This window comes from Nothobranchius furzeri, chromosome 11, assembly GCF_043380555.1.
Source record: "Nothobranchius furzeri strain GRZ-AD chromosome 11, NfurGRZ-RIMD1, whole genome shotgun sequence".
Lineage (NCBI taxonomy): Eukaryota > Metazoa > Chordata > Actinopteri > Cyprinodontiformes > Nothobranchiidae > Nothobranchius > Nothobranchius furzeri.
The window spans coordinates 711,170-729,117 of record NC_091751.1 but is presented as its reverse complement, the minus strand read 5'-3'; the positions used below and the strand labels follow the sequence as shown (position 1 = coordinate 729,117).

At 44.3% G+C, this 17,948-nt stretch overlaps 2 protein-coding genes across 3 annotated transcripts in view; both read left to right on the top strand.

The window, feature by feature from the left end:
- Window positions 1–17,948, top strand: part of LOC139073049 (uncharacterized) — a 725,027-nt gene that overhangs the window by 507,213 nt on the left and 199,866 nt on the right. The window lies entirely within an intron of this gene.
- Window positions 1–17,948, top strand: part of LOC107394977 (collagen alpha-3(IX) chain) — a 38,331-nt gene that overhangs the window by 6,275 nt on the left and 14,108 nt on the right. Inside the window, exons 5-17 of one of the 2 annotated variants that reach the window (XM_070556163.1) lie at window positions 1,954–2,350; window positions 2,731–2,811; window positions 4,539–4,556; window positions 5,819–5,908; window positions 5,991–6,026; window positions 14,576–14,647; window positions 14,860–14,904; window positions 15,008–15,043; window positions 15,139–15,162; window positions 15,238–15,291; window positions 16,607–16,678; window positions 17,131–17,169; window positions 17,332–17,388. In XM_070556163.1, coding sequence (XP_070412264.1) covers window positions 1,954–2,350; window positions 2,731–2,811; window positions 4,539–4,556; window positions 5,819–5,908; window positions 5,991–6,026; window positions 14,576–14,647; window positions 14,860–14,904; window positions 15,008–15,043; window positions 15,139–15,162; window positions 15,238–15,291; window positions 16,607–16,678; window positions 17,131–17,169; window positions 17,332–17,388 — 1,021 coding nt within the window. The remainder of the gene's footprint in view (window positions 1–1,953; window positions 2,351–2,730; window positions 2,812–4,538; window positions 4,557–5,818; window positions 5,909–5,990; window positions 6,027–14,575; window positions 14,648–14,859; window positions 14,905–15,007; window positions 15,044–15,138; window positions 15,163–15,237; window positions 15,292–16,606; window positions 16,679–17,130; window positions 17,170–17,331; window positions 17,389–17,948) is intronic. The other variant, XM_070556164.1, reaches the window with a different exon arrangement.

Genomic DNA, 17,948 nt, shown 5'->3' with positions numbered 1-17,948 from the left:
GTAATTAAACCTTCAGCGCCAAACTGACTAAATAATCTGTTTATGTTACCTGGGGCATAAAAGAAAAAACTGATTTCTTCTCATCGTTTTTATTTAAATTTTAAATATTTTTAAATTCACGTTTTAGCCATTAAAGGATTTATGTTTGATTGGCTGCAGTACAAAAATCCTTAGCTTGCTAGTAAACGAACACGATGTGATTCGGATTAAACGTATCTCAAACTAAAAGTAAAATGAGTCAAAAAAACATAAATCTGACTTTCTTTTTCTTACTTTGTCCTCCACATGCAGGCTGTCGCTAGCTCTCCCACTCACACATCAAACACTGAAATGAAGCCCCCGCTTTTAAACGTGCACCAGGTTTGGTGGCACAGACGTGAGCGTTGGTGTTTTCCTGCACTCCAACAGCACACCCTGCAGGGCAGAAGTGCCGCGTACTGCAGAGGTCTTGACCCGGGGCAGCACCAAAACCAGAAGTCTGTATTTATTTTATGGGTTACAGGAAACATTTTAATTGCCTCACCTGGATGGTTTATGAGGTGGTAAACGTCCAGCTGTGCTGCCCATCTCATTTCAGCACCCACTGAGAATGCGGCTAGTTAAAAACGCCGCACTCTACCAGTGAGTAACTTATTCATGAACTGTGACAGCTTCTCCATAACTGGTTTATTTTAAATTAAATGTGATCTTACACTGTATTTAGTTAAAACATTTGTTTCAATGGTTATGATCTAACTTCAGGATAACAGAGGATTTAAAGGGGGACTAAACGTTTGCATCCTTTCATGGACCTCTACCAAGCATGAAAACAACCCATCCAGTCTTTTTCTGAAAGCGGTTGATTTTTGATGTGCCCAATAGAAACCGTTTAAAAAAATAAATCCCTGTTGGTGACATCACAAATGGGAAAAATCCCCCTCCCCTTTGCCTCTCCAGGATGGAGGAGCAGCAGCTCTACTCAGTGCCCCTCCCATATATTAAAGCAGTAGTTCTCAGTCCTTGTCTGGGAGGGCGAGTGTACCGCACGCTTCAGTCGTTTCTCTGCTCCAGTCCTCTTGATGAAGTGGTTGAATCACCTGTGCTGCAGCTCATCAAGCTTGGCAGAAGTCTGATGAGCTTATGAAGAAAATAAGTCATGATGTGTCTCCTTTAAAAGTGCATGATGTAAAAACCTTGTGTTCAAATGTGGGTACTGCAGCCTATGTTTCTAAACAAAGAGCAACTCACTGCCGTTCTGTGGTATTTCTGGCTGTTACCAGTTACGGCTCAGTGCCAGAAGTTTGCTTCTAATTCACCATTAGCATTGCTAGCTTAGTGTTAGCCTTCTTTACCTGGTACTAGCTGGTGGTGGTCGGAGGGACCGGTGGCGCCTGTGCCCGGCAGCCTCACCTCTGTCAGTGCGCCCCAGGGCAGCTGTGGCTACATCGTAGCTCATCCCCACCAGTGTGTGAATGCGTGTGTGAATGGATGAATGATACCCTGTAGTGTAAAGCGCTTTGGAGTCCTTACTCTGAGAGGTGCTATACAAGAGCGGGTCATTTATCATTAGAATAGAAAAAGGAGGCGGTATCTTGTTAGGGGTACAACAAATAACATCTGACGGCTTTCTTTTCACCGGTTAATAAGCTGCCGCTTTGGCGCTTTTTGTCGGTCGGTCTTGAATCATAAGTGTTGGCGCAGACTCGCTAATGACCCACGGGCTGAATGTAAACAAAGACTCTTTAGCTTTTTAAAAGAACAAAACTGGCAACCCCCGAACCGGCTTAGAAAGAAACCTGCTTCTATGTGATCTTCTCTCTAACATGACTGAGGCATTAGACTGTTTTATACATATTTCACAGTAAATTCTTACTCATCGTGCCTCTAAGTTTAGACTCCACTGGGTGCACGTCTCTCTCTTCACTGACGCTCAGCTAAGGGTGGTTTACTGACCCTTCTCCTTCTCTCCCTCAGGCTTAACTTCCCTCGAGGCTTCCCGGATGAGTACTCCTTCATGACCACCTTCCGCATGATCAAGAACACGGTGAATAAGGTGTGGAATGTTTGGCAAATAGTGGAAGAAGACGGCAACAAACAGGCTGGACTCCGACTGAACGGTGACCAGCAGTCGCTGGAGTATTTCCTGATGGGTGCAGATGGAACGCTACAGACGGTCACCTTCCCTGGTCTTTCTGTGCTTTTCAACACTAAGTGGCACAAGGTGATGGTCGGCGTTGAGCACGACCAGGTCACCCTGTACGTAGACTGCCAGCCTGTGGATCAGAAGCCCATCAAGGGAAAAGGCCCCGTCAACACTGAAGGAGACACTCTCATCGGCAGGCTGGATTCTGATCCGGAGTCCTCTGTTGTGGTAAGTGCAGATGGAGAATTTGTTGTTCCACTTAACCGCGTGCATCAACCCGGCTTTCGAGGCATTGTCAGAGGAACTGTGCTCTCTAACCCTAACCCTAACACACACGGTTATGTGTGCGCTGAACTCCAAAGTGCTGCCGTGACAGCAAAGCTGCTTAGCTGGTTCCAAACATTAAAGCTTGGGGAAAAACGTAATCCCTGCAGAAAATCGCAGTGCTGGAAAATCAAGGTCAGTGGTCTATGACGAGAGCAGTGGCTGAACACAACAGCACAACTGTCCAGTACGCATCCCAAGTTTCACGCTGCTTATTGTGACACATTCACATGAATCAATGGCTGGGTGATGTATTTGTGATAACACGAACGTTTCTCTTTCAGTTTGAGTTGCAGTGGATGCTGATTCACTGTGACCCAAAGCGAGCCCAGAGAGAGAGCTGCAACGAGCTTCCTGCCTCTGAGGTACGGTAATGAGGATTCAGGTCTGCAAAGCCTTTAGAGTACTGCAGTGAGTAGCAGACAGGGTCATTCAGACGAGAGGAAACACAACACGTAGATTACAATTCAGATCAGTGAATTATTGTCACTCAGCATGTCTCCAGACTCCTTTAACACACGTTAAAGAACAAGCTAGTACTCAGGACAGTGTAAACACATTTATAGTTAGGACTCTCTTATGCCAAAGTTTTTAGCTAATACCTTTTCGGTTTTAGTAAGGATGCCCGATGCTTTCTGCCTATCGTTATCGTCGTCTGGTATTTGTGTTCAAATGTAATGTGGGAAATCACTGGTTTTCACTCTTAACCTTTATGCACATATTATGCACCAAACTCCTAAGCTACCTCCTCTCATTCAAAATGTCATAGTACGACAGCATGAGTTAGAGTTAAAGCCCTAACTTAAACTGATGTCATTGTCATATTCTTCAAAGGTAATTTTCAGAGTTTAAGTAAAACGTGTGGTTTTGTTTTGCTATCAGAGAGGTCCTCACATATGTTGGTATTGGTTTATATCAGCATCAGATATTAAAGGGACATTCCGCCCCAGGTTGCCAGGCTCCCCAGAGTTAGATAAGCGGGGTAAAGGATTTGCAACCAGCCCTGTCATCATAATCTGGCAGTATTTTAATAGCTTTAGCTTAGCATAAACAATGTAAGTGAATGGTAACAGCTAGCATTAAGTTACTCATTGATGATCCTAATATTTCTTGATGACCTGAATAATCATATCAACTGCAAATGAAAACAATAAGTAACACAAAGAAACTGGAGCGGAGTGAGACTTGGGACTTCATTACAACAAATTGTGTAACCTTCCACATATTTCCCAAACTTTGGTGTTCATCGTTTACAAAAGACGAGTTTGATGTTATTCTGCTTCTCTGGGTTGGTGTGCGGTCATTCAGATGTCTACCTTTGAAATGTTGTAGCTTGGAATGAAAATGCCACTCTGCTGCCCAACGTTAGCCTAGTGAACTAGACCAAATTCTTGCTTTGCAAAGTTTGGTCTAGGCATGCTCCATTGGAACCTCAGCAGCTCCTACCAGGACTCTGGCTAGCCAATCACAGCTCTCTAGAGGGGTTTCCAAACACATAAAGAGCTGTGATTGGTCCATAATGGTGGGCCAATCATAGTGCTCTATCTGCTTAGTGAACAAATCACAGAGCTTTATCCGCTTTGTGGGCCAATCAGGGCACTCTATATGCCTGGTGGGTGGGATGATGCAACAGAGTGAAACAAGAGTATGTCACATTCATTGTCCAGTAGCATACGGAGATCATTTGAAAGACAACGGTAGAACCCGCCCCACAACCGAGAGCCGTCAGTGGAGCATGGCCAGACTAAATAATACATTTATTTAGTCTGGCTTGCCAGGCTAGCCCAACGTCTCATTCTCTGTAACATCTGCAGTGAAATAAATCAGAATTAGCGTTCTCTGCCACACCTTTCTTGAATTAAATGTCTGAGTAGGCATAAACGTTTCCTGGCCCGGTGCTCTGTTCTAGCTTTCAGGCTAACACGGGGGAGTGGAGGTACTTTGTATTAGAGCTTCACCCTAAAATGACAGCATGAGATTTAGTACTCACTGCTATCATCATGGACATGTGCGCTTCTGCTGACACTTTGGTGAAGGTGGTGTGATTACTTCCATTAACTCATCTTTTATCTGATTTCTCTTGCTTCTGCAGATGTTTGCCAATGCTGAGGTATTTAATTTTTCTACTTTCCTTCTTTTTTTGCTTTGTGATGTTAAGCCACTTTCCTGGTGTTCTGGTGTGGTTACCTGAATCCCTTGTTGCCTGGTACTCTACTCGTTTTCAGGTGGTGGCATTTATATCTTCACACAATTCTAGTCTTACTTTAGTTTCTAAGAGGATTGAAATTTTGCTGAAGAGCCAGTACAGTGCACAGGTCATAAATGATGACAATCGCACATTTAGGCTAAACCATTCTAGTTTTAAGGAGATCCCAGCATTGAAAACCTCATTTAACTTGTTGTTGAACATAGGCAGCTTGGGGTGTCAAATTTAGTATACCAAATGAGTTATTTTGTAATGGCCACGGTTAAATGGTTTGTTCTGAGAAAAGCTGGTTTAACGCATCATAAGTAAGACACACCCCTTAAATTAGCATGTCCAAACCCACTTGGTAGCAGCAATGCTAACCACAGAACATTGCTAGCTTGTGCTACTGCTAAAGTCTTTGTTGGACAGGAGGAAAATAACAATGAAGAATGTCGGAACACACACGTAACATTCCAGGATGAACTAGGAGTATCTAGTATTCCAGATAGATCCATAGCTTGTCTATTGAGTTATCAAGTTATTGTACATCACTGTACACTGAGCTTCTAGCTTCAGGCAGTGTCATAGAGCCATCAAGGAAAACTAGCCATTCAGCATGCAGCTAATTTAATATTTATGTACTGGCCAAGTGGGTGGGATAAAGCCCTATTTAAGGCCATTTGGCAGGGGTCCTGGGCTATTTGAGGCCCCAACATGGTTTCATATGCCATATAGGGGCTCAAAAACCAGTTTCCAGTTGTAAAATATACTTGCTCTTGCCTTTTGATAGGACCTATCTATAGAATCAGTGAGAATTGTAGTATTCAGCACACTTTATAACATTTATAAATAAATCTGTTTTAAACCACAGTTTAACCTTTTCTTAAACCTAACCACATAGTTGCAGTGCCTAACTATGACCAGAATCCTTTCATGCCTAAACCTAACCAAGTATTCAGGATCCAGGAAACCAATCTGTAGCCAAAATGGACCAGTATGTTTATCAATCTCCCCTTCAGTGAGGAAATACTTTCAGGACAACAAGGTCAAAGCACCTCTTCAACCCTAACCCAAAACAAACAGAACATTAAATATTGTTCTTTTGAATGTAATTATCGTGTCTGTAACTGTCCTAACCTCTTCTGGATCCGTGCTACTTGATGACACTTTGCCTTTTATCTCAGCCTGAAAAACCAATTCAAGGCCCCCCAGGCCCCCCTGGCCCTGAAGGCCCCCGAGGGGCTCCAGGAGAAAGTGGCAGGGATGGAAGAGATGTAAGCATGTTCTCCGTCATTTGTTTTGGGTTTGTTATTGTGATTTTTGTTTTTCTTCATGACTTTTTTGTTGTCTCTGCAGGGTCTTCCAGGGTCTCCTGGTGGTCCAGGTGCTCTTGTGAGTGTTTAGTGCAAAACCATTTTTTAACTATACTTTTTATTTAAGGAATGGCGATGCATTTGATTTGCTTGTTTGTTATGTGAAATCCCAATGAAATTATTGATTTTACACATTTTTCCAAGTAGAATGTGGTCTTAATTGTAGCTGTGTGCAATATATATATATTTATATTTTCTCCAATCTTTTGTCTATAAAGATAACAGAATACGTCTGTGAGGTGAGCAGTCACTGTTGTGATTTATTTTGAAGTGCCTCACATTTTATTAGCCTTGGAAATACAGAATTGCTTTACATGGTGGGTCTTACCAAGCATTTGTGTTAAAATGGTACTCAGTATACAATATGAATTTGTTGGTGAGCTCCAGACCAAACCCTTAGAGGCCTTTGTCCTGTTAGCAGGGGATTTTAGCCGTATATCTACGTCACACTGTAAATTAGCATTCATGGACTCAGCATCTTGGCTCACAATTGGGAAAGGCTGCAGATGATTTCTTTTCCAGGTGAGAGCAGAGTGCATCCCAGCTAATATAAGCTAACTGTTAGCATTAGGAACTGCACACCATGCCAGAACTCCTTTAGGCTTGTGTTATTTGTGAAGAAAAAACATCAACGTTGCAAAGCAAATGGAGGTGGTGGGAGAGTTGCGTTGATGTTATGTTTATGTTTATTCATTTAGCAGACGCTTTTATCCAAAGCGACTTGCAATTTATAACCTGTAGGGCATGTTGTGATCTGTGGGGGGAACCGGAGTACCCGGAGGAAACCCACGCATGCACGGGGAGAACACGCAACTCCACGCAGAAAGGCCACAGCTGAGTTTAGAACCTGCGACCTTCGTGCTGCGAGGCAACAGTGCTAACCACTGCGCCACCATGCAGCCCTGGGTTATCAAATCAAAGGCGAGATGTCGAAATATCATGAATAATAATGAGTAAGCTAACTTCTGGCTAACTTAAACTTCCTGAAACAGGAGCGCTAGAAAGTTTGTCACACAGAGAACAACACACAAGGCATTAAATTATACTAGAGACCACTGCAAATATATTGATGAACGAACTAACGAACTAATTAGAGCTTTGACAGACACTTTTAAGATCTTCCCCATCCAAAGAGGTTAATTGTTGCCAGTCCCAAAACATTCACCTCTAATGATGATCATTCAGTGGCTCTCACCTCATTTCTCGTGAGGCGTCCATCTGAGCTAAACCCGCAGCAGAATGTAAACTGGAACATCTGATCTCTATCTAAGGCGTTGTCAGCCATTGTGCTCTAAAACACCTGGATGCCCATGATTCATTTGTCAGACTGCCCATTCTGGAACTCTGTGTTGAACACCATCATTTCATAAAGAAAGATAGTCGGTAAGCTCTGACTCTCCACATGGTTGTGTCCTTTTACACTTATGTGTTTGGTCCCAAATGACCCATCCAATAAGATTCAGACTAGTTGTCTTTTTCAGATCTCTCTATATTCTCTCATTTAAGCAAAACCAAGAATCCTTTTTGTAAACATTATATCTGTTTAATCTCAGAAATCCAGCCAGAAGAAACGGGTCAGTTACCCCATGGGACACATTTTACATTAACACACGCCGTCATCTTCTTTAAACCGTCTGAACCTGCACTCTTAAACGTCCCGTCAGGCCCATCCAGTAAACAGAAGCATCCCAGAAGTTATTTCTTGTACCTCCAAGTAGCCAAAGCATTTTTTTTTTACTTTAGTATTGATTGAAGCAGGCTAGAGGCTAACGCTGAGCTAACAATGCCTCATAATGAATTAGAAGCAAACGGTCAGCTATAAAAATATCTCAAACTACATTTTCAATTGCCAACAACTTGATATCAGTGAAATGAATGTGTGAAGTGAATAATGAGTCAGTTGTGGCATTTTACTTCCTTTAATGAGTTGTTCAGAACAGTAACAGCTAACAGCAAGATGGCAAACAACCAGACTTCCTCTAATGCCAGAGAAAAATTATTGCAAGTGTAGAAAGTGCTCCCTACTACAAAGCACACTCGAGTGCCAAGACCAGATATGACAATGTATTTATCTACTTATCAGCTTATTGAGTGTGACTCGTCTTTGTTTTGTAGAATCTTCTGGCGCTGATGCCTAACTGGCAACCGCCATGAAACTCACCAAACGGCAGTGAGAAAGTCACGTTTGGGTTAGAAAACCGCACTGCCGTAACCACATTTGACCATGGGATGTCATTCTTACATATTGCACCTTTAAATAAAAATGTTATTATACAAATAATAATAACAATGATAAGAAGAACAACCTTTTTTATACATGAGAAATAGCAATTAAAAATATGCATTCTAACATCAGTAAAAATTAAGTACCTCCAACCAGCTCGGTGTGTGGTGAAATAAGTTAGAGTTTGGGCTGTTTTGTAAAATATGGTCCTGCTATGTGAAATGAGATGGTGCATTTTCTTATTTAGAGAGGTAGCATACAGTAGCTGGTGAGTTGTCTGCATGATGTTACCCAATGGATGGGGTCCAAATTCCTTTTTTTAAATGAGGGAAAAACTGAAATAATAGTTTTTACTCCAAATGACCGCCAGCCCCATGGATTGGACCTTTCACCATTGCTCCCCAACGAGAAGTCCGTGATTTTGGACTAGGGTGTCAAGATAGACTCTGGTCTACGATTTGATAGTCAGGTGAACTCTGTCGTTCGTTCATGTTTCTTATCTACGTCGATCTTAACGAAACAGGAGTTGAAAACTGTAGCCAATGCTTTTATCGTCTCTAGGCTAGAGTAGTGCAACTCCCTCTATGCTGGCTCGAGCCAGTCCTTAATGACTCGGCTCCAGCTGGTCCAAGACGCTGTTGCCAGATTATGGAGCACATAAGTGGGAGCATGTTACTCCCCTCCTGACAGCTCTGGACTAGCTACCGGTGAAGAGTTGCATCTTGTTCAAAATCCTGGTCCTTGTTTTTCAATCCCTCTCTGGATCAGCGCCACCATATTTAGCTTCCCTGCTGACCCGTTACGCCCCTGCAAGATTGCTACATTCGGGTCAGAGTGACCTTTTGGGTGATACCGGGATCAAAGCGTAAGTCTAGGGGTGATCGTGCCTTTGCAGTTCTGGGTCCTCGGCTTTGGAACCAATTTCCACAAGAAATCAAGCCGTCCACATTGCTGCCCACTTTTAAAGCAAGGCTTCAGCTGTATTTTAGATCAGTTTCTTAGTTGTTTTTATTCACATTTAAATGTTTTTGATCACAATTTTTATTGTTTTTAGCATTTTTGTTTTGTTTTAATATTTGTATTATAGGGCTGTTTTATTGAACTGCTTCTTTGCACTATGTTCAGCACCTTGGGCCCCCTTGATGGGGATGGGAAGGGGCTTTATAAATAAAATGATTGATTGATTGATTGATTATTTCAGTTAATTTTGATGAAAAACTTGAAAAATATCTGTGTCTGTAAAGTGTCAAACAGGCATTACAACCATAAGTGTTGACCCCTAGATTTATTTCTCCAAAGAAGGGCCAAAAGTAGCGACTCGGTTCACGAGTATTTCTTTGTCGCAGTTCATAGAGTGAGAAGTTTTTCTCCTTCTCTCTGTTGAGTGACAAAGGAGCAGCGGAGACCTTTTGTTTTTTTCACTCATGCGTTGAGACGAGCGAACATGAGGAGAGCTTCGGGATAGCAACGGGTAGCGGGTAGTCTACCGGACCCGCGCTCCACTCAGTAATTCATACTTGTTCTATCGTCCAACAGCAGAAACAAAAATATGTGAATGAGAAAAATGTCATGAATTCGGTTCTATCAAAATACTAAGTATGTGCTCAGAGGACAGAGCCTCAGCTGTTCATACTGTTTTTAGCTAGCTACACAGACCGCAGCCAGGTGGCAGTGAGAACTGTAGACTGGCATGGTCATTTGAACAAAGTTGGTAACGTAATTAAATTGAATTCAACACGGCTAAATAAAGAACTAGAATGATTTTAAGTGGTAACTATATATTTACCATAGTAATGCTACGTACAGTCCTGACTAAAAAGGTAGCAAACAACTACAAGCACTTATCTCTGAGGTAGAAAAAAATATTTTTTCAGGTTCAATGTGTCTGTGGTGTTAGCGGGAGATATTAGCCTAGTCATCTATCCTGAATCTTGTTTCTGGATGACTGGACTAACCTAAAATGACCAACACTGGAACAACAAAATGCAGTTTAACATCCAACTAAAATAAGCAGTAAAGTGTAATGTGATGTGTACAGTAAGTATAATACATAGAATATGAAAGATATAAAAGAGCTAAGGTTTGAAAAGTAGGCCTAATTTATTGAATAAACAGTCAATATAAACAGTAGCAATCTTTCAAAATATGTCTTTGTGTCCTTTATAGGCAGGAGTGAGTGATGTCAGGAAGACGGTGCCAATTCAAAACTTTTCAAAACTGGCTTTTTGTTAGCCCCGAGACTCTCTGCCTGTGTGTTGGGGTTTACCCCGGGGGACAAGAGGGTAGCTTCCTTGCGCCTTCGGGTCGGGGAACGGGTCCTGACTGTTGTTTGTGCTTATGGGCCAAATATCAGTTCAGAGTACCCACCCTTTTTGGAGTCCCTGGGACGAGTGCTAGATAGTGCTCCATCAGGGGACTCCATTGTCCTGCTGGGGGACTTCAATGCTCACGTGGGCAATGACAGCATGACCTGGAGTGGTGTGATTGGGAGGAACGGCCCACCTAATCTGAACTTGAGTGGTGTTTCATTATTGGACTTCTGTGCAAGCCGCAGTTTGGCCATAACGAACACCATGTTCGAACATAAGGATGCCCATCGGTACACTTGGTACCAGGGCAGCCTAGGTCGCAGGTCGATGATAGATTTTGTAGTCGTATCATCTGACCTGCGGCCGCATGTTTTGGACGCCCGAGTGAAGAGAGGGGCGGAGCTGTCAACTGATCACCACCTGGTGGTGAGTTGGATCAGATGGCAAGGGAACATGCCGCGTAGACCTGGCAGACCCAAACGCATAGTGAGGGTCTGCTGGGAACGCCTGGCAGAAGAACCTGTCAAGACAGTCTTCAACTCCAACCTCCGGCAGAGCTTTGACCACGTCCCGAGAGCAGTGGGGGACATTGACTCCGAGTGGGCCTTGTTCCACTCTGCGATTGTCGAGGCGGCTGTTGCTAGCTGTGGTCGCAAGGTGGCCGGTGCCAGTTGTGATGGCAACCCCCGTACCCGCTGGTGGACACCAGAGGTTCGGGGAGCCGTCAGGCTGAAGAAGGAGGCCTACAGGGCGTGGCTGGTCTGTGGGTCTCCGGAGGCAACAGACAGGTACCGGATAGCCAAGCGGGGTGCAGCAGTGGCAGTTGCCGAGGTAAAATCTCGGGCGTGGGAGGAGTTTGGTGAGGCCATGGAGAAAGACTATCGATCAGCTCCAAAGAGGTTCTGGCAAACTGTCCGGCGCCTCAGGAGAGGAAGGCAGCAACTCGCTCACACTGTTTACAGTGGGGATGGGGAGCTGCTGACGTCAACTGGGGCTATAGTCGGATGGTGGAAGGGATACTTTGAGGAGCTCCTCAATCCCACCTACACGCATTCCGAGGAGGAACCAGAGCCGGGAGACCTGGGGGTGGACTGTCCGATCTCGGGGGCAGAAGTTGCTGAGGTAGTCAAACAACTACACAGCGGCAGAGCCCTGGGGGCGGATGAGGTTCGTCCTGGGCATCTCAAGGCTATGGATGTTGTAGGGCTGTCATGGTTGACACGTCTCTGCAACATTGCGTGGTCATCGGGGGCAGTTCCTGTGGAGTGGCAGACCGGGGTGGTGGTCCCCATCTTTAAGAAGGGTGACCTGAGGGTGTGTTCCAACTATAGGGGGATCACACTCCTCAGCCTTCCTGGAAAGGTCTACGCCAAGGTACTGGAGAGGAGGGTCCGATCGATAGTTGAATCTCAGATAGAGGAGGAGCAATGTGGTTTTTGTCCTGGCCGTGGAACTGTGGACCAGCTCTATACCCTTGCAAGGGTGATGGAGGGGGCATGGGAGTTTGCCCAACCAATCCACATGTGCTTTGTGGATTTGGAGAAGGCTTATGACCGTGTCCCCAGGGGCACCCTGTGGGGGATGCTCCAGGAGTATGGGGTGGGTGGCTTTCTGTTAAGGGCCATTCAGTCCCTTTACCAGAGGAGCGTGAGTTTGGTCCGCATAGCTGGTAGTAAGTTGGACCTGTTCCCGGTGAGGGTTGGACTCCGCCAGGGCTGCCCTTTGTCACCGGTTCTGTTCATAACCTGTATGGACAGAATTTCTAGGCGCAGCCGTGGTGTGGAGTAGGGTTGTCACGGTAACCGGTGTACCGGTAAACCCCAGTAAAAAAGTTGACAATAATAATAACCGCCTTGTTTTTAAAAAACATATATTATCTCGGTGGATTACCGTGGCTACGGTGTAGGCGCGGTGACCCTTACCAGCCACCGTATCATCTGCTGAAGTTGCCAGCGGCACATGCGCACTTTGTTGTTTACAACCAAAACTTTCTTGAAGCTAAAGCTGAAATAATGGCCAAAGGAGGAGACGGCAGCGCTCAAGAGGACATTTTTTATCCCTCAAAGAAGACAAAGTCGGAAGTACGGGCATCTTTTGGATATATGAAGAATGCCGAGGGACAGTTGATAGAAGACGGCTATCCTGTTTGCAGCACATGCAGAAAAAGTGTCTGTGAAAGGCAGCAACGCTTCTAATCTCATGACACATCTGCCTGACCATCACCCACAACTCTACAGTCAACGCAAGGCAAGCTAACGTTAGCGTTCTACCTAAAATGCGTGATCCGAGGATTTGGGTGGAGGGAGAATGCAACGAGTCGCTATATAAAGCAGCCGCAGCGCCGCTACCTGCATATAAACCGTGTTGCAGACACCCCCATGTTGAAATGACGTTAAGCATTACGGGGCTCCCAGGGGCAGAAAAGAGTTGGTCTCTCTCCGAGAAGGTAAAAAAAGTATCTGATTAGAAGGCTACTTGAGTACTGAGTATCATCTGATCTAATACTTTTTAATGATGACATCAAACAGACAAAAAATAAGAAGTTATGGGCAAATATTGGTATTTTAAAAACTAAAGGGAAAAAATGTAAACAAATAAACAACATAATTACAAAATAACACATTTTAGGCAAAATTTAGACACAAACTGAGGAAAATGTTTCCTGACATACAGGGTTTATTTAATTGTGTGAAAATGTAGCACGTTTAAAAAAAACCGCGATAATACCGGTAACCGTGGTACTTTTGGTCACAATAACCGTGAGGTTAAATGTTCACACCGTGACAACCCTAGTGTGGAGTGTGTCGAGTTTGGTGGCAGGAGAATCTCGTCTCTGCTTTTTGCGGATGATGTGGTCCTCCTAGCTTCATCCAGCTCTGACCTTCAGCTCTTGCTGGGTAGGTTCGCGGCCGAATGTGAAGCGGCTGGGAGGAGGATCAGCACCTCCAAATCTGAGACCATGGTTCTCGACCGGAAAAGGGTGGCTTGCCACCTCCGGGTCGGGGGAGAGGTCCTACCTCAAGTGGAGGAGTTTAAGTATCTCGGGGTCTTGTTCACGAGTGAGGGTAGGAGGGATCGGGAGATCGACAGGCTGATTGGTTCGGCGTCTGCAGTGATGCGGACGCTGAGCCGATCTGTCGTGGGGAAGAGGGAGCTGAGCCAGAAAGCCAGGCTCTCGATTTACCGGTCGATCTACGTCCCAATCCTCACCTATGGTCATGAGCTTTGGGTAATGACCGAAAGAATGAGATCGCGGATACAAGCGACCGAAATGAGTTTCCTCCGTAGGGTGGCCGGGCTCAGCCTTAGAGATAGGGTGAGGAGCTCGGACATTCGGGAGGGACTCGGAGTAGAACCGCTGCTCCTCCGGATCGAAAGGAGCCAGTTGAGGTGGTTTGGGCATCTGGTCAGGATGCCTCCTTGACGCCTCCCCGGGGAGGTGTTTCGGACATGTCCTGCTGACAGGAGGCCCCCGGGTCGACCCAGGACACGTTGGAGAGGTTACATCTCCAATGTGGTCTGGGAACGCCTTGGGGTCCTGCCGGAGGAGCTGGTGGACAAGGCCGGGGAGAGGACGGTCTGGAGCTCCCTAGTTGGGATGCTGCCTCCGCGACCCGAACCCGGATAAGCGGAGGAAGACGACGACGATTTCAATCAGCACAGTGAATTAACCTGGTTCAGTTGCTGAGCAGAACAAAAACAGGACATGGAGATGACTTGATGATGCCACAGGTTCACACCTCTGGTTTGAACTAAAGTAGAGAATAACTTCTGTTTTAGTTGTGTTGCCTTGTAAGTAGAGGAAAGCAGGTGGGATTGTGAAAGACAAAAATCTTTCCACAACTTTATTGTCAAACTAACGGTATAGGTAGGTACAATATCATATCTGTTTCTAAATATATCGGGATATCGGCAAACAGTAGTTATGATAACTTGACTTGTACACTGAAAAAGTCTTAAATGTCCTGGAAAATAATTTCAAGAAAAGAGTGGGAACCCTGTACTGCTATATTCCTGATGTGCTGTATTTTTCAGGGAAGCAAAGGGGAAAAGGGGGAGATCGGTCTTCCTGGACAGAGAGGCATTCCTGGTCTTCCAGGAGCTAGTGTAAGGACCAAACATGACTCAGATTTTCTTTTTTAATCTCTACCTATAATGAACCTTCCCAGAGTAAATCTGAGCAAAATCCAAGTCTTTTCACACTTCACTTTAGAGACACGTGTAACCAGGTGTCACTAAGGTGTGTGTAGGAAAGAGAGCATGTGATTAACCAGTGGAAGAAGAGCCAGTATTGATTTGTCTGTGTTTACTGTCTGAAGGGTCCATCTGGTCCAATGGGTCCCAGAGGGCCTGTCGGAGAGAGAGTGAGTTATGATTCATTCACCTCAGAACCATTCAGCCAGCATCGCAGATTTTTTTCCATCTAAGGCTCGATAATATTTATTATTTTCCCTTCTTTGGCCGTAGGGACTTCCTGGCTTTCCCGGGCCTTCAGGTCCTCCCGTAAGTGGACAAAAGTGGACACAAAAATGCTAACGCAACACATTTTTACAGATTAAAAAATTTATTTTGATGTTTTGATTTCTTGTCTTTTACAGGGTCCATCAAGTGAAGGCGCTCCTGTATGTCACTAGTTTCCTCACTGTTTTCCAGTAAAACCACTGTGGTTTCACTTCATTTGTGTTCATGATTGACAGGGCCCCCCTGGCAAACCAGGGACCCCGGGGGATGAAGGGAACATTGGACCAGAGGTCAGAATGTCTTTTTTATTAAATGCTATATATTAGGTACGGTTGTGTCTGACCAGTCAGTTGTGTGTAGGAGGTTGGACCCAAGATGCAGAAATCCCCAGAACGACTCAAGGCAGGAGAGGTTTAAGAAAATAATTCCTTTATTAAGGAAAATCCTAAGCACAAAAATAAGATTAAGTTCTCTAAAGCTAACTGAATGCTCCAAAAATAAACCAAAGCTCACATAGTAGCACAAACTCTGGAATACTCGAGAGGGGAACGAACAACATAGACACATATGACATCGAACCAACAAACACTGAAGGACAAGACAGGCTTTTAACACGGAGGGAAACAATCAGGGGGACAGGTGACAGGTGTGAGGTCTAGAGGGAGGACTGGTGAAATCAATTAACTAAATAGGAAGGGAAGAACCAAGCAGAGGGGAAGATAACCATAACCTATAAGACACTAAATAACTAACCCTAGAACTAAGGGCAGAAATAAACCACTAATAACTAGAGGGGTGAGGAAGACTTAGGCCTAGTCCACACGTAGCCGGGTTTGTTTTAAACGAATATCCGCCCCTCCAAAAACTTGCATCCACACCACCTCGTTTAAAAACAAACTCTGTCCACACGTACCCGGATAAATACGTTGTTAAGGACATGCCAGACCTGTAGGTGGCAGTACTTCCCCCGTTCTTAACCTCGTCCTTCGTCTGTGGTCTTCCACAAGGAGCAGTAATTCCGCTTGCAACAACAAACAAGCAGAAAGCGCTTGGACAGTTGATAAAGCCAGCGCAGCTCTGAGGGCATCCATGCTGTCGGCTAGTGTAAACACAGGTCGCACACGTGATGTCAGCGATTTTTTGTCGCGGAAAGTGACGTTGCGGACCTTAAAACTCCGGTTTTAAGTTTTTAAAAAGATCAGTTTTCGTGTGAAAAAACTTCGTTTTCGTGTGGACGACAGGCCAAAACGTAGGAAAATATCTACGTTTGGCAGATCCCCGGCTACGTGTGGACAGGGCCGAATGCAAACAAATGGGAATTACAGGGGAGTGACTAGGAGGAAAACATGAGGGAAGCCCAGAGGGAGCTGGGGAACATAAGAAGACACAGGAGGAGAACCTGAGGAAGAACAGGAGGGGGCTGGGGACCAAGAGGACACGGAACATGACATCAGTAGACATGAGTAAAACTGACTGAGAAGTTGTTTATATATATATATATATATATATATATATATATATGTGTGTGTGTGTGTGTGTGTGTGTGTGTTTATATATATTGTTTTGATTGGCTTTTGCTTTTGCTTTTAACTTTGGAACATCAAGGGTCCACCTGGTCCTAGAGGAGGATCCGGTGTTCCAGGGCCTCCTGGCCCTCCTGGTCCACCAGGGCCAGTGGTAAGAACCAAATCTTTCTTGGTACATTTCAGTTATTGACGTGTATTTGGTGGATATTTTGAACTTCCTTTTGAACTTAAATAGCTGTGTTTTGAATTAATGCTGTATTTGGGTAAAAGAAAATCGTCAAATAGAAGGGACTTAAAAAAACGTGCCCCTCATTTCTAATATGTGCTGATTGGTAGAGGGTATTACTTACTGCATCATACCTACCATTACACGCCTCGTAATTTTTAATCAACGTTCCACTTTTTTTAAAGAAAACTCCATTAACCCTAATTTATCTTCTCTGAAGAGCAGTTTTCCCTGAGCTCAGATATTCTAGTGTGTGATAATTTTGCATACAGCATTTTCTAGTATAAGTTCACAGTGGGATCTATTACTGAGAGATTCTCATGAGGACATGCGAATCTACTTCTGGTCATTTTAGATGTAACTCTGCTCCTTTTTAGGGACCGCCTGGTGCCATCAGTGAGGGAAGTGGGGAAGCTGTGAGTATTTTTTTACCCTCCAACACACTGCCAAAACTTTACTGGATGCATAGATGCAAATAGAGTACTGGCAGCATATCAGTGATCAGAAAGAGACTCAGATATAGAAGCTGTGCAGCATCCATGCTTGTTTTATATCTCTGACTAAATTCCCATTTGCAGTGTCCTGCTGCCTGTCCTGCTGGACCTCGAGGATTGGCTGGGCTTCCCGGGATTAAGGTGAGGAATTAAGGAAGGAAAGTTAATTTGAGACATGAGACTGCATCAATGACTTGTAAGTAAAGCTGTGTTTGATTCTGCCTTAAATTAATTAAAAAACACACACAAAATGTTGTAGATAGGATTTAAAGCATCAGTTTTGACTCGCAATTTTGAAAAAAATTATTAAAATAAAATACATAAAATATCACACAGGCAGTCACACAAGGGTTGGGACAGTCTGATTTCTGTAGGAAATAAACAGAGTAGGCTGAATTTGAAAATGTTCTTCTACACCTATTTCCTGCATTAGCCTCAGATGGAAGAGACTAGACTGGGAAACGCTAGGATTAGAAAAGCCAGTCAGAGATACGTCACATTGAAAATTAGCCTTCATGGACCCATTTGACTCATGACAGGGAAGGCTGTTGGTGGTTTAGCATCTTGGAGACCAGAGCATGTCTTGGCTAGTAGAAGCTAATGTTAGCATTAGCAACTTCACCACGTGACAGAACTCTTTCAAGCTTGTGTTATCTGTGGAGATAAAACATCAACATTGCAAAGCAAACTGAGTCAGTGAT